The sequence below is a fragment of the Tenrec ecaudatus genome, chromosome 3 (assembly GCF_050624435.1).
Source record: "Tenrec ecaudatus isolate mTenEca1 chromosome 3, mTenEca1.hap1, whole genome shotgun sequence".
NCBI lineage: Eukaryota > Metazoa > Chordata > Mammalia > Afrosoricida > Tenrecidae > Tenrec > Tenrec ecaudatus.
In genome coordinates this window covers 101,454,687-101,470,452 of record NC_134532.1, presented here as the reverse complement: position 1 = coordinate 101,470,452, position 15,766 = coordinate 101,454,687, and the positions used below count along the sequence as shown (strand labels likewise).

At 41.3% G+C, this 15,766-nt stretch overlaps 1 protein-coding gene across 2 annotated transcripts in view; it reads left to right on the top strand.

Annotated features, from left to right (window-relative positions):
• Positions 1 to 15,766, top strand: part of LOC142442683 (bifunctional heparan sulfate N-deacetylase/N-sulfotransferase 3) — a 235,732-nt gene that overhangs the window by 133,166 nt on the left and 86,800 nt on the right. For both annotated transcript variants that reach the window (XM_075543886.1, XM_075543885.1), the window contains exon 5: positions 3,367 to 3,495. In XM_075543886.1, the coding sequence (XP_075400001.1) occupies positions 3,367 to 3,495 (129 nt within the window). The remainder of the gene's footprint in view (positions 1 to 3,366; positions 3,496 to 15,766) is intronic.

Genomic DNA, 15,766 nt, shown 5'->3' with positions numbered 1-15,766 from the left:
CTCCCCATGGTTGTCGCCTTTAAAATGAGTTGTGAAAACACATTTCTAGTGCTCCTTCCTCCTCCCGCCTTCATTTTTTTCCTGAAACCCCCTTTTGCTCCCTAGCCCCCACCACCCACCCCTGCGTCCCCAGTCAACCCTAATATCAGTTATAGTCACTATGCCTCCAAACTGGAAAACACAACAGAAACAATAAAAAGCAAATCACCCTAAGGTGGTAAGGATAAAATGACAACAATATAAAGACCAAAATACAAATCATGATTAAGAAAGAAGAGACCCCCATCAACATTCAAATAGCCAGGGAAGAAATTTCTGTCATGCAACAAGTAAGACATACCTGCACCCAGAATCAATTCAGGTCTCATCGATAAAGAGGGCATCTGGTCAAGTATGGAGTTGAAGATTACACTGATCCCTGACTGATACTAAGGTTGTTTGAGACTTGCCTGTGGCTAGAGTGGATCTGCCCTAGGCTCAGTCTGACCAGATCCTCTGCAGATGGGATTTGGTCTCTCACTGTCCTCCATAGCCTTCTACGAACTGGGGTTCGTAATTTTAGCTCTGATACTTTTTCCTTCACCATATTCGAATTTTGTAATTATTATCTTTGGATCACACTAGCTAGTATGCTTCTTCTGTGTGGACTTAGTTGACTCTTTGCTTATCTGGCTGCTTGTTTGCTTATAAGGCTTTCAGACCCCTGAGACTATTCCAGGTGATAGCCAGGCACCATCTACTTTCTTCACCACACTTTGCTGTAGCACTCTTATCTTCAGTTATCCTTTCATAAAGCTGAGTATTGAGCAGGGACATGTTATCAAAAACAACTATTTGTGAATTGGGGCTAGAGGCAATTAGGAGTCCAGACTCCATCTACTTGTCCATGGGGTTTGCACATCCCAAGTTTACTTTGTGACAAAATCACAACCCTATGAGATCCACTGCGTCAGTAGCAGCCATAAGGCAACCAGCAACCAAACAGAACACACACACCCAAAATGAAAAAGAAAAGAGAAACAACAACAGCAAAAAAGCTACAAGCAGAACAGCAAAAAATCCATTGAAGCAAAGAAATACAGAATTGTCAATTACCACACACACCCCAGGGTGACTGCAATATTATTGACTATTATAAGTCGATTGCACTATTATCATCGTCAATTTACCCAACATATCATATTTTTATAAGTAAGATATTCAAATTAATCCTAAGAGCAATTCAGAGTCGGACACTTTTAACGTACTGCTAGCCTAGCATTTAACCACACGGGAGCATTTTGTTACGCAGCTTTTGGCTCTTTGTCTTTACTCCCAATATTTGACAAATTTTTCCAGAATATAAACATAGACTTTCACTTTCTCCCACATCGAGTCTTAGAGTAAGTATTGGTTGAGTAAATGAATACATGTTCTATGAAACGCTTTGAATTTCCAGGATGTGGTGTTTCTAAGAATTGTTTGTGAATATATGTAATTCAGTTAAAATTACCTTTGCATCTATTCTTTGTGGTTGATTCCGTGAGTAGCATTATGAGAATTCATAATGGTGGTACAAAAACTGTAGGTGCTTGCCTGCTACCCAAAAGTTAAGTTGTTCAATTCAACACTTAGGTACCTTTGATAGTGAATAGTCTTTGGGGCATAGTTCTCTGACACGGAGTCACCAGGAGTCAAAATCAACTTGATAGCAATGAGTTTTAAAATGCTTTCAAACATAGATATCACTGAGCTAATTTTTTATACATTAAATGGAAGACTTTTTAACCATTTTAACAAGGTGAAGTAGTCTTATATATATTCACTAACAAATCTACCAATTTACCCAAGCAAATAGAATATATAGACTTTCATTTGCACAGAATTCCATGCCCTATTGATAGATCAAAAAATAAGATTGTCTAAGAAATCGGTCCAAGAATTAGACTAAGGTTTATTAGAATTCATTTGCATTCAGGGAGAATAGATACCATTTATTTATGGAGGGTGATAAAACTGGTAGTCCTAAATAGGCAAAATTTTTAAAGCACTTACTAACCCAAATTTAGCATATGCTGTAAGAATCAAAACAGAAAATATAAAGATCATTTTCCTTAGGACCATAAGGAGAAGGTCTGCCTCTGTAAGAATATGTAAAACATGTACATTTCCAACATACATTCACAGCCAATGAATCCATTGTGGCTCCTAGAGATGCTATATAAGGTTTTCAAGGCTGTAAATATTAACGGAACCACAGCTTCATCTTTCTGCTGCAGAGTGGCTGGTGAGTTTGAACTGCCAACCATGAGACGAGCAGCCCAATCACTAGCCCACAGTACCACCAGTACTCTTTTCCCAAAGTGTATTTGTTTAGTTTTCTCTTCCTTCAAGTGTATAGTGACAAAGAGGTCATATAATAAAGTCAATGTGTAAGATTTAGCCGAAGGACTATACTGTCTTGGACAGCTTTAGTTCACATCTTCTTTTATAAGCTCACTCTCACTGCCATCGGGTTGATTCTGACCCATAGGGACCCTATATAACAGGGTAGCACCGCCCCTGTGTGTTTCTGAGACTATTGCTATTTAGGGGTGTAGAATGCCTCATCGTTCTCCCTTTGAGTAGGGGGTGGTTTCCAACTATTGACCTTGTGGTTTGTGGTCCAAAGCGTAACCCTGGGTTCCCTTTTTTATGTGGCCTAATATTTTACCAGAGCTGTAAGAATATTTCAAATGTCCTTACCAGATATATGGATCACTGAAATTTTTGACACTTATTTTAAAAATTAGACAAATGCGTACTCTATTAATTATGGACTGGCAAGCTTCAGACTTAGAATTTAGGATACTAACTGCAGCCTGCAATAGTTATCATGATTTATGCAAGACACTATGATTTGTGTCTCAAATATTATTTCTAATTAAAAATGTCATTTCCTAAATAGCATATTAAGTTAATAATTAACTTCATTTTCTGGTGCATGTGTGGAATATGACAGAAGGTATTATCATTAAAAATTTTTCTGACTAGAATGACTAGGTAGCAAAGATAATTGAAATATTTTAAGGTATCATTTTTATTTATTTATTTTCTAATTCCTTAAGATGCTTGAATCAGACTTCCTAAGTACTAGCTATGAGATTTAAAATAGCAAACCCACTAAAATAATCCCAAGCCTATCTTATTTTTAAGATATTTTTTCAACGCTCTCTATGTTCCATCTGTACTGATGTCATCCTTGCTTTCTCAAGTGCGAAGGGTTTTCTGAGCCGTATTTAGACTTGGATAATGACACCAGTTGATGCATCAACTTGCAGGAGAAAAGGGAGCGCTCAGATTCAACAAATTAATTGGTTGAAATTTTTCTCATTTATTTTTCCTCAGGTACTCCCACGACAAACCTGTGGGCTCTTCACTCACACGATTTTCTACAAAGAATACCCAGGAGGCCCTAAAGAGCTGGACAAGAGCATCCAAGGAGGTGAACTATTCTTCACTGTGGTCCTCAACCCAGTAAGTACTTTGCACCATTCTCCAAGTATGACGTGAAGCACAACAGCATGCAGGCAACTATTTCCCCACCAAACCAGTGATCAGGAACTTGTGGGTCAACTCAGCAGGACGCTCTGCTCTGAAACCAAAGTAAAAAGCAAATGGAACCCCATCTAAAAATGGGAGCAAACTGGTTCTACAAGTCCCAGAATCATGAATAATTTGATGCGCAGTCCAGGAAACCCTCCAGCTAGACTCCTCTCCTGTAAAAAGTGATCCGAATTCTCATTCTTATTTTTTAATTATTTTTTAATTGGCACATAATTTCCATATTATATAAGTCAAGAGCTCAATCATATCAAGGAGAATTGTGCACTCACCATCACCTTCCTTGTTTACTCCCCAAATCCCCTTTCTCTCCATATCGCCCACCCCCATCCCTGCATTGCCTAAAACCCCTGTGTCAGTTCTCATTATTCATCCACCTCTCCAGTGCTTCACAGCTGGGAAGACGTTGGGGAATGAGCTGTTCTTTCAACCTCTGAAACACTCCTATTTTCACGTAGGTGACCTTTATTACTAATCATTCCTTTCCTCCCATTGAAAGCGAACGTGGCTTGGGAGGGCAATAAGCTAAGCAAAGATGCGCACTTGCTCCGGTGTGCACGTTCGAGCGCAGTGCGCTGTGTTCCACACGGAGCGGAGGTCTTCCTTCTTCGTGCGTGGGGCTTGTGGTTAGCTGACAAAGGCTCAGCCACACATTTCTCTGCCCGACGCAAGAACTATGAGTTTACATCGAGAAAGAAGAACTAATTGAAGCAAGCTGTATAAGGAAAATAAATATTTTTATTTCCCCTCAGAAAAGATGCAACATAAAATAAAGCAAGGCCCGGGCATTCGCAATATTTGAGATGAAAATACGTAGTTATCTTCAAATGTGCCAGAAAGCTCTATCAGCATAAATTTTGAATATAATGGTGATAAAAAGAGTAAACATTGAAAGATTCCCCAAAACCTTAATTTTACTGGCCAACCAATTAAAATGACAGGCATTTTCATCACCAGGCATACCTATTTTCTTTTAACTACTAGAAAATGAAATGTGAGTCAGAATAACTCATTTGGGGCAAAATTTGCATTTATGTCCAAAATTGGATAGTTGGAGTATGGCCTTGCCGAAGTTTCTCAACCACTAAAGTTCAGGAATATAAATACCTGGGTTATACATCGGAAATAATATAAAATCCCCTAGCATACTATTCTGTACAAATGGAAATACTCTCTGAGGTGCCTTATACAACTTTCTATTCGCCTTCTTCTCCATTTAGCCAACAATGCTCGGGCAGAAAAGAGGATTGAACCTAATCCTGTTTATGAACTGAAAGTTTGAGTTGAAATGCTAAAATGCTCACCAATACTTTAACTGCCTTTGATCATTAACCTATAAAAGTATGATGTTTTAGATTTCCTTTCATCATACAGCATTAGGATAATGAAGGGATCATCATGCATTTCATCCTTTTTATCAGTAGTTGCTTTGACACTCTCTAGAACAAATTAGTTTCACTTAGCATTAAAGAAATTTAAGTTAGACTATTCACTTGCAATGGATTTATTTTGCAATTTTCATCCATTTTGTAATGAATACTATGTTTGCACTAGTTAAAAACCAAATTATTCTATAATTTAAATAGATGTATATATGCACACATATACATGTACATGTGTGTATGTATGTATATTATATATGTGTGTGTATATATACATGGAGAGAGAGTAGTTACACATTGGACTGCTAATCTCATGGTCAGCAGTTCAAAACCACCAGCTGTTCCACATGAAAAACATGAGATGCTCACAGGGGCATTTCTACCCTGTCCTGTAGGGCCACTGTGAGTAGTAATTGGATATATATATATAAATTCGAGTCAGTGCTGACTCATCTTGACGCCCTGGGTGCTGCTGAGACTGTACTGTTCACGGGGGTAGAGGCGCAGTCTTTATCCCGCAGAGCTGCTGGGGCTGTTGCCCACCGCCCAACGCTTGACCACTGCACCCCCAGGCTAGCTATTCAAGCTTGGCTTGCTTCTACTCACAACTTTGGGCTGAACTAACTAAGGAGACTTAAATGTTTATCAAATATCACTACTTTCCAAGTCTTAAATAATAATATTAGGCATTTTTGTTCGAGTTGTTGAGGAAATCCGCATGGAATAAAAGAAAGTAAACATCCCTAAGAAACCTGGTCTTTCCTGAGTCCGATCACCTTCGGAAAACAGTTAATTCTGGATAATCATTGGGGTTAAAAAAAAACAGTAAATCTTTTCAGATAGTGTAAGGTAGGCAAGGGGTCAAAAGTCACCTCCCCCGGCATGCCAGCTTAGAGTTTGGAATCAGTCCCTGATGCTTAGGGACTTGTAGCTGGGAGCTTCAGGCTAGCCCCAGAGTAGGAGAAGGTCGTCATGAAGCAGTGATATCTCACTGCATAACAGAGTGAGTCATAATGGCCTGTTCACATGTGTTCTCGATCAAAATCAAATGTTTGACTAAAGCTTTATTAAAATTAAAAAAGGCTCAGGCACCGTGGCACAAGGTAGGGACTTAGCAGATGCCAGTCTTTTTAGGTCAGAACTGAAAAGAGAAAACCTTGAAACCAAAGTACATTAGTTGTAGAGAAGATATGGATTTTAATTATAGTGGATTTGAAAGGAAAGCACTGTAAGCTTAATATTCTTTTATTGTTGTGAAGTGCCATGGACCCGACGACTCTGACTCGCACAGGCAGGTGTACAAGAGAACAGCACACGGCTCCGTCCGCCTCCATCCTAACAATTGTCAAGTTTGCACCATTGTTTCAGCCACTGTGTCAGTCCATCTGGTTGGGAGCTTCAATTAAAAGTGGCATTTTCTGTGACTTCAGCCTGACACTGTGATTTCCTACAAAAAGATATGTGTGCTTTTGGAACATAGTGGAGGCCCACCTCTGGCATTTCAAACACATTTGAGTTGAAAATGAAAATATAAACAGGACTTTCATCGATGAGGTTTGACACTTCTCTCTCCATATGCCCACATTGCTCCACAAGGCTACAGTAATGTTTACTGGCATCGGGGTAAAGGGCAGCTGCCATTGGAAACCCCTCAGAGATGGATTAAAGAGAATGGAAGATTCTTTAGATGGAATTACTCTCTGATGCTAATATTCTGCTCTTACCCAATTCAGTATATTTTCCGTGCTAAAGAAAGAAAAATTCAACCGGAAGAGTGAAAAGCAGGTAAAGAGTTACAAAGACAAATCATACTGCCCATGGAAGAGAAAACCAGATCAGAATGATGACTTCCCATCATTGCAGGTCTCAGAAGATCTAACGTGGGAGGTTCAGATCCAGGGAGAGATGGATCCATCACACTATCTGAGCTTCAGATCAATAAGATTTCTGTTCTAATTCTTCTTTACCAGATTCTAAATTCAAAAGTCAATTTTCTTTCTTTTTTGGTTAACATTTTATTGGAAGTTCATACATCTCGTCTCACAATCCCACATACATCCATTGTTTCAAGTACATTTGTACATTTGTTGCCATCATCATTTTCAAAACATTTTCTTTCTACTTGAGCCCTTGCAATCAGCTCCTCATTTTTCCCTCCATCACAAACCCTTGATAATTTATAAATGATTATTTTTTCATGTCTTACACTGACTGATGTCTTCCTTCACCTACTTTTCTATTGTCTGTACCCCTGGGAGGGGGTTCTATGTAAATCATTGTGATTGGTTCCTCCTTTCTCCCCCTACCTTACCGTTACTCCTGGTATTGCTACTCTCATTACTGGTCCTGAGGGGTTTGTCTGTCCTGGATTTCCTGTGTTTCCAACTCTTACCTGTACCCTTGTACATCCTCTGGGCTAGCAGAATTTGTAAGGTAGAATTGGGGTCATGATAGTGGCCATGAGGAAGCATTAAAGAACTAGTGGGAAGTTGTGTGTTTCATTGGTGCTATACTGTACCCTGATTGGCACGTCTCTTCCTTGTGACTCTTCTGTGAGGAAATGTCCAGTTGTCTACAGATGGGCTTTGTATCTCCACTCCAAACTACCCCTCATTCACACTGATATGATTTTTTGTTCTGGGTCTTTGATGCCTGATACCTGATCCAATCGATACCTCATGATCACACAGGCTGGCGTGCTTCTTCCAGTGAACTTTGTTGCTTCTCAGCTAGATGGCCACTTTTTATCTTCAAGCTTTTAAAGCCCCAGATGCTATATATTTTGATAGCCGGGCACCATCAGCTTTCTTTATCACATTTGCTTACGCACCCATTTTGTCTTCCACAATCATGTTGGAAAGCTGAGCATCACAGAATGCCAGGTTTTTAGAACAAAGTGTTCTTGCATTGAAGGAGTACTTGAGTAAAGGCCTAATATCTGTCGTCTACCTTAATGCTTAACATCTAAATATATGTACATAGATATATTTCCCAGTCGGTTATATATAAATATATTTACTATGTACATGCTTGTATTTAGACCCCTATAAATGCTCATTGGCCTCCTACTTTTTCCTCTATTTTTGATGAGGACTGGCTTCCCTTCATAGGAAAAGATTATAATGACCATAAAATCTTATACTAGGTGGGGCAGTAATTTGCAATACAAATTTCTGAATTTCCCTCCAATTAAATGAACACTGATTATATATCCTGAATACCAGGAGAGGATCCTTTATTATACATAGCTCAATATTTTTATTTCTCTACTACTCATTGCACTACTACTCATTCAAAATTAATATATTGATAGTGCTTTATTTATTCAGTTTCATTAGTTTTTGTTAATTTGGGGAAAAAATGAGCTCTCTCTGAATATGCTGAATTGAGTTTCAGGGCATGGCAGGCTGAGAATATGGCCCGGAGCCATGACCGATTCAGGAAGGTAACGAGACTCGCGTGGTGGAATCCCATGGGAGAGCGCCACTAAAAGTGCTTGAATCACTGTTAGCTGTTTGCACAGGGAGACAATACAATTTCTGCACAAACATATCACACACTCCGATGCAAATATTCTTAATCAAGTCACAATGGTACGCTGATTCCTAAAATGCATTTTTATATCGGGAGGTGGAGTCTACTCCCCTTAAAAAAAAGTCAGTTCTTACTTAAATACATATAGTAATATGTAGAGCACTACTAGGAATTAAAACTGATGAAGATGACAAGAACATTCATTAACAGTGACTGGTCAGCCTTCAGTATGGTTATTAGGTTCTGTGGAGTTGGTTCAGACGTGGCAACTCAGCATGGCAGAAAGTCATCCTGCTACACTCTTGTCGATAGGTTCGAGCATACTGTTACAGCCACTGTGGCAATCCATCTCCTCCAGGGTCTTCCCCTTTTTTACTGTTCCTCTTTTCTGCTGGCCTTCAAAAAACAAACCCCAGTGCTCTTCGTGGTATATAAAAGTGTTCAGAAGGAACTAGTCACAGTATGCTGCCTATGTTAATGTGGGTTTCCAGTTCCTGCTAAGGGAGAGGAGAGAGCAGTTAACTAGTATGATAAGCCAAAGAATTCTGATTGAATGGGACTGTTCCTCTTGGAGTTGTAGTAACCTCCCCGATGCTCTGAATAAAGTTATCGGCTTCCTTCTTCGGTGCCTTTACTGCAAATCACAAATTGTTCTGAGTCTTTGCTTATGTTCTTGTTCAATAAACAGACTCTAGAGATTGAGTCATTAACAATTGATTTCTATAAAGCTATTTGCTTCCCTCCAACATACTTGGTAATAAAGCCAGAGCTTACTTCACATAATAATGCAAAAAAGATGTGTGTATTGCCATGAGATTCATACTCTCACTGCATTTGCTTGAAACTCAAGTGTAGCGAATAGCTCAGAGCACACCACTATTGTACATCCTTCATCAAACTACTAAGCATGCCACAAAAGCAGTAGTTCATGGAAATTATTATCCAATCCCTTCGTGCCCACGTTTCATTAAATATATTGATGCTGTTTCTCCATTTCCTGTAGCATCCATCTATCAACCTCCATAACTGCCTATCCAACTCTCTGAAAACAAAAGTTCTTTTTCTCATCAAAGAAAAAGCAAACATGGATCTAAATAGGAGAGTATCTTGAAAGGGGAAGAAGATGCAAACGGGAAATTTACAGTAAAATACAACAATATTCACACAAGAAGAGAGGCTGCATAAACAGAAATTAGCTCACAATGTAATATTTAAAAGCTATAATCTTTGTGTGTGTTGCATGTGCACTTATCTATGAAATTCATCTGAAAGGAAACTTAACTTGCTTGCACAATGGGAAGCTTTGTGTCTCTTTTATTTACATTATTATTATTTATAGGCCTTGAAAATATATTAATAACAATAACAATAGACAAAACTGGGTGGAAAAATAAATAAATGATAGCATTTCAAAAAGTGATTTCTGAAACGTGCCTAACGGGGAGTACTAAGTTGAACATTTTATTTTTTAAACAGAAAGAAAGAAAACAGACTCTATACATTAGAATCTTCCGATTGTTTGGGGATCTGATGCCTAGGATGAGCATTAAGTGGCCTAGTGGTTAGGCATTTGGGCTGCTGGGTCAGTCGGGGTGGACTAGAGAAACAAATTCATAGACACTCATGTGTACAGGAAAGAGCTTTATATGCAAGAGAAATTGAATACGGAAAATCTAATATTACCCCATGTGGCCGATACCAATCTATAAAGTCCTCTTCAGACTCACGAAACACATGCAATGATACCGAATGCAGGGTGATCACAGGCCAGTGGGTAGAAAGTCATGTGGATCCAGTGGTGGTGCAAGCATCTCAGCACTGACAGGGGTCTCCACATGGTTCCTCAGGCTCCAGCAGACTCATTGTCCGTGATGCCTCGCAGGAAGTCAGCTTTGCCAGTAGAGTCTCCAAAGGAGTGAGCAGAGAGAGAATGTGTTTCCTGCCTCCAGGGAGGAATACAGAAGTTCCCAGAATTCTCAGGAGAAGGCCATGCCCACACCAAGGCCTCATTGGGTCTGATCTGATTGACAGGCTAGACTCCACCCCTTCACCCTGATTCCTCAGATTGACACCAGATTTTGTAGCTACCACCGCTGCTAACCACAGAGTCAGCAGTTTGAAATCCCCAGGTGCTCTGAGGTAAAAAAAACAGGGCTTTCTACTCCTGTAAGAAAGAGGGGTAGTCTCAGAAACTCACAGGGCAGTTTTACCCTGTCTTCAAGTATCCGTATGAATTGGCATTGACATGACGGCAGTGAGTTTGGAATTTAGTTGGGATTTGCTAACCCACAAAGCTTAAGCTGAATGCCTTAGGGGTTGAGGCTTCTAGTGGAGCGGCATGCCTTGTGGACATTTAGTAGCAACCCTGAAAGAACTTGGTAACATGCCCTGGTGATCAACTCTTTCCTAAGTATTTCTCACTGCCCTGGAACCTGTTAACTTCCTTGATAAACTCTATAATCCTTAATAGTGTCTACGAGTTCTTTGTAACCATTTAGAACCTAAATGTAAAATCGGGCAGTATTGTTAGAGACAATTCAACCATCTCCCAGTCTCTACTGGAATCTTTACTATGACTATCTGACGGTCATTCAGAGTTCAAAGTATCCAGTGGGCACACTCAGTAAGGGATTGTCCGTGCAAATCTGCTGTCAACAGGCGTGGGGCCGCTGAAACTAGTGTAACTGAATCCACGGCAGAGGAACGTTCCTAAGGGCGCAGAAAGCTCGTCCAGAGGAACCAGAGGCAGAGAAATCTGCACGTAGCAGCCCCGGGTGCACTCGGGAGGATCACAAAGAGAGCCTCCCTAACTGTACTTCTGCGTCGTCGGTGAGGTCAGACGAGGTTTCATTATGACTAACAGGAGGTGACAGGGACCGATTATGGACTGCCGTTTCAACTAGTCAGTACATTCAGAACTTTCTCCCCACCACCCATTTAAATCTCAGGGAAAGGCTTGGCGCACTGCTACAAAACGTCGACTTTTCCTTCAAGTGCAGTTTTTTTTTAATTATAAATCATTTTATTGGGGGTCTCATACAACTCTTATCACAATCCATACATGCATCCATTGTGTCAAGCACATTTGTGCATTTGTTGCCATCATCATTCTCAAAACATTTGCTTTCTACCAGAGCTCTTGGTATCAGCTCCTCATTTTCCCCCTCCCTCCCTCCTCTTCCCTCCCTCATGAACCCTTGGTAATTTATAAATTATTTTTATTTCATGTCTTGCACTGTCCAATGTCTCCCCCCACCCCCTTGTCTGTTGTCCATCCCCCTGGGAGGGGGTTATAGATAGGTCATTGTGATCAGTTCCCCCTTTCTCCCCTCGTACCCTCCTGTTATGGCTACTCTCAATATTGGTCCCGTGTTTGTCTGTCTTGTATTCCCTGTGTTTCCAGCTCTTATCTGTACTCATGTACATGCTCTGGTTTAGCCAGATTTTTAAGGTAGAATTAGGGTCATGATAGTAGGGGGAAGAAGCATTAAAGAACCAGAGGAAAGCTGTATGTTTCATCAGTGCACCCTGACTAGCCCATCTTCTCCCCACGACCCTTCTGTAAGGGGATGTCCAATTGCCTACAGATGGGCTTTGGGCTTGTACTCCGCACTCACCAACCCCCTCATTCACATTATGATTTTTTTGCTCTGGGTCTTTGATGCCTGATACCTGATCCCTTCGACACCTCATGATCACACAGGCTGGTGTGATTCTTCCATGTGGGCTTTGTTGCTTCTCAGCTAGATGGCCACTTGTTTATCTTCAAGCCTTTAAGACCCCAGATGCCATATCTTTTGATAGGCGGGCACCATCAGCTTTCTTCACCCCATTTGCTTATGCACCCATTTGTCTTCAGCGATTACGTTGGGAAGGTGAGCATCTCAGGATGTCAGATTATTAGAACAAAATGTTCTTGTATTAAGGGAGTACCTGAAGTAATCATTCAGTGTAACTAGCCCCTAAGAGAGATTAAAATGTGGTATTCAATGTAGTTGGATTGCTGATGGGGGAATCCATAATTTAACTTTAATTACATGATGAAAAACCTTGCAAAAGTTTAAAGTAGGAGGCAGAATTAAATGATCGTTTATTATGGGAGTTCTTCTGGCCAATCTGACACTGTATTAGATCACTGGCACTTGCCGTGGACTGTGACATTCCAACAGAAGCATGCTTAGTCCAAGCAGCCCTCCCCCTAAAGGGCAAAAGGCACTTAGATGGATGATTAATCAGGATTTTAGGTGATGCTCTATCAACATTGATTACCTGAAGATAAAACAAGTAGCACATGTGGGGATAATCAAATTGTACTTACAGGTGAATCGCCTGTCAGAGAGAAGGTTGCTCAGTTGTCAGTGGTTGGTCCTGGAGGATACCTGAATTGGAGGGTTAGTCCTATTGGGCCACCCACTGAGGAATTTCATTGTCGTTAATGGAGAAAGACATACCTAGGCCATTATACTTGGTCATTTTGCTACAGATTAGACATTTTGCACTTATGCACAAAACCTGCAAGACTAGAACAGAAGATAATAAGCAAAGATTAACAACAGGCGGTAAAGGCTTCACAGACCTACATTACCAATTATTGGGCAACTTTGGAAGCAACAGAAATCCAAAGTGAGCTCAACGACTTCAGAGTATTTGGGAATCTCCTTATTTCTGCCTGCAGTAGGTGTTTCAACTTGAAGTGTTTCAGCCCCATTAAGATGCAATGAGAAAAGTTAATATTAAGCAGGAAAAGTTCTATTAAACTTCTTCCATGTAGGCAGAATACTCCCCACTGCTTTCTTAAAACTTAGTGGACCTGTCCTTAACTCTTGTCATTGCTTTTTTATGTCTGTGACAGATTGAGTTATGAACTTATCTTTTAGTAGTGTCTTTCCTGCGGGGTTCTCAGGATCTAAGTCAGTATGTTTTGTTTGATTCTGTTTTGTTTGTGGTCTCTTATACTCTTTCTACAAAGGCCAGCGGGTTCTCATTAGACCCTTGGTGAAGTTTGTTTGTTGGCAGTTAAGTTGCTAACATCATTTAGACTACCATTTCTGGGTGAAATACCTGCACTGACTAGCTTTTTTTTCCTTCCTTTTTTTTTAAACATTGTTTTGGAAAGTAATTTAAATATTGTATAATTCAGTCGTTCACTCATTCAATCAAATCAAAGGGGAATTGAATAGTTGCCCCACATCAATTTTTCTAGAACATTCCCCTCCCATGGTTAAATCTCCTCCAAGACCAGTTAGGCAACCACAGTCCATCCTCGTGCTACCCCTCACCCGGTCTTCACCATCCACTCCGGAGATCCGCTTGCCGTCCCATCAGCCAGCCCCATCTCTGTATTCCCTATAGCACTTTGTATCGGTTAGTCTCGTTATGCATCCACTCCTGTGCTTCACAGCTGGGAGACCCAACAGAACGCAGTAAGGAACAAACTCACGCTAAGGTGGTAAGGCTGAAAAACATCATAGTATACAAAGATACAAATAACACATAAAAAGGTACAGACCCAACAAAAACATTCCAAAAGCCAGGGAAGACATTTCTGTCATAGAACCAGTATGAAACACTTGCACCATGGCCAAGTTCAGGTCCCATCTATAGGGAGGTCAGCTGGCCAAGTATCAAGGTCGACCCAGTGAATTCAAGGCTACAGTGGTCTCTGCCCGTTAGCTGGGCTGTTGCAGACTCTTGCCTGTGGCGAGAGCGGATCTGCCAGGGGCTCAGGCTGACCAGATTCTCTGCAGATGGGTTTGGGGCTCCCACCATCCCCCATCACCCTCCACAAATCGGGTGTTCAAATGCCTAACTTATTACAGAGAATATCAGAAGGTTTTGTTTTGTTTCTTGTTAGACTCTGAGGATTCAACGTGTCTCCGTGCTTACAGATGTCTCCGAGGGGTCTGCCTGAAATCATAGAATTGTGGTTTCCCATAGGACAGAGGGCAGAGTAGGTCATGGCAGTCGGGGCTGAGCGTCCTCTGCTCTTTGACCCGTGTTGCAGCCTGTTGAGAGGTGCGCCGCCCGCAAACTCGAGTGTCCAGAATTAAGTAGCCCGTGTCAGCTGCGTCTCTTCTGATGAGGCCTAAACAGCTCCACGCGGGTGAACTGGAGCTACAAGTCATGGGGTCTGGAGCTACAGAAGGTTGAACCATCAGGACCCCGAGGGTGGTCTGGGTTTGAGGCGGCGGTGGTGTTCTTAACAAACAAAGTCGGTCTTTCTTCAGTGCTTCACCAGAGGCTTTTCATTGATCTCGTTTCTCTTTTTCCTGCTGATTTCTCCTTCCAGGTATTCGGTTTCTGCCTCTAAAGTGCTGCCTTCTGCACTCTCATTCATTTTCTCACGCTGGTCCAGATTTTGTATGAGTTCTTCCTCCAAATTTCCCAGCAGTCTTGGCGGTCCCACTGGGAAAGAGTTGCTCTCCGTTTCTGTGCTCACTACTACATTCTAAACTGATGGGAAAGAGGATGCTTAAGGGTTATCCTTTCAGCAGAAAGAAGAAATTAAGAGCGCAGACTCTGCATCTGATGATAACAAACCATGGGTCTCCCCAGGCAGTCACAGAAATGTGAAAGCAAGTCAGATCTCTTAGGAAAAGGTATTTCCTGGTTGGCATGCAAAATGAACGTTGTTATTAGTTGGTTTTGGGTGGTGGCAGTTGGCGGTGGGGTTGGCTATGGTTATTAGCTGCATCTGAGTGCACTCATGGCAGTGAAGAATGACTTCATAGGGTCTCCCAGGATGTGACTTCAGAAGCAGATCAATAGCCCGGTCTTCCAAGGGCCGTCTGGTGGCCTTGGGCCTTCATCCTTTCTTCTAGCAGCTCAGTACTTCAGAGCACTTTACCATGTGCTGTTGGGAACTGTAGACTTCCCTAGGTCGTGGTTCTTAACCTTCCTAATGCCATGACCCTTCATTACAATGTGCACGTGACCCCGACCATACAATTATTTTCATTGCTACTTCATCACTGTAGTTTTGCTGCTGTTATGAATTGGGTGACCCCTGTGAAAGGGTTGTTCGACCCCCAAAGGTTGAGAACTGCTGCCTTAGGTAGTACAAATGGTTAATGCCCTTGGCTATTAAAATAAAAGCTGGCAGTTTGAGTCCACTCAGAGATACCCTGGCTTAAAGGTCTGGCATTCTAGTTCTGAAAAAATAAGAATCCAATCACTGAAAAAGCTCCCTGGATCGCAACTGCCAGATCCATGCAGTCCCGTGAGTTAAGTGCTGATAAAAGGACAGCAAACAGCAGAGCCCTGTGCAG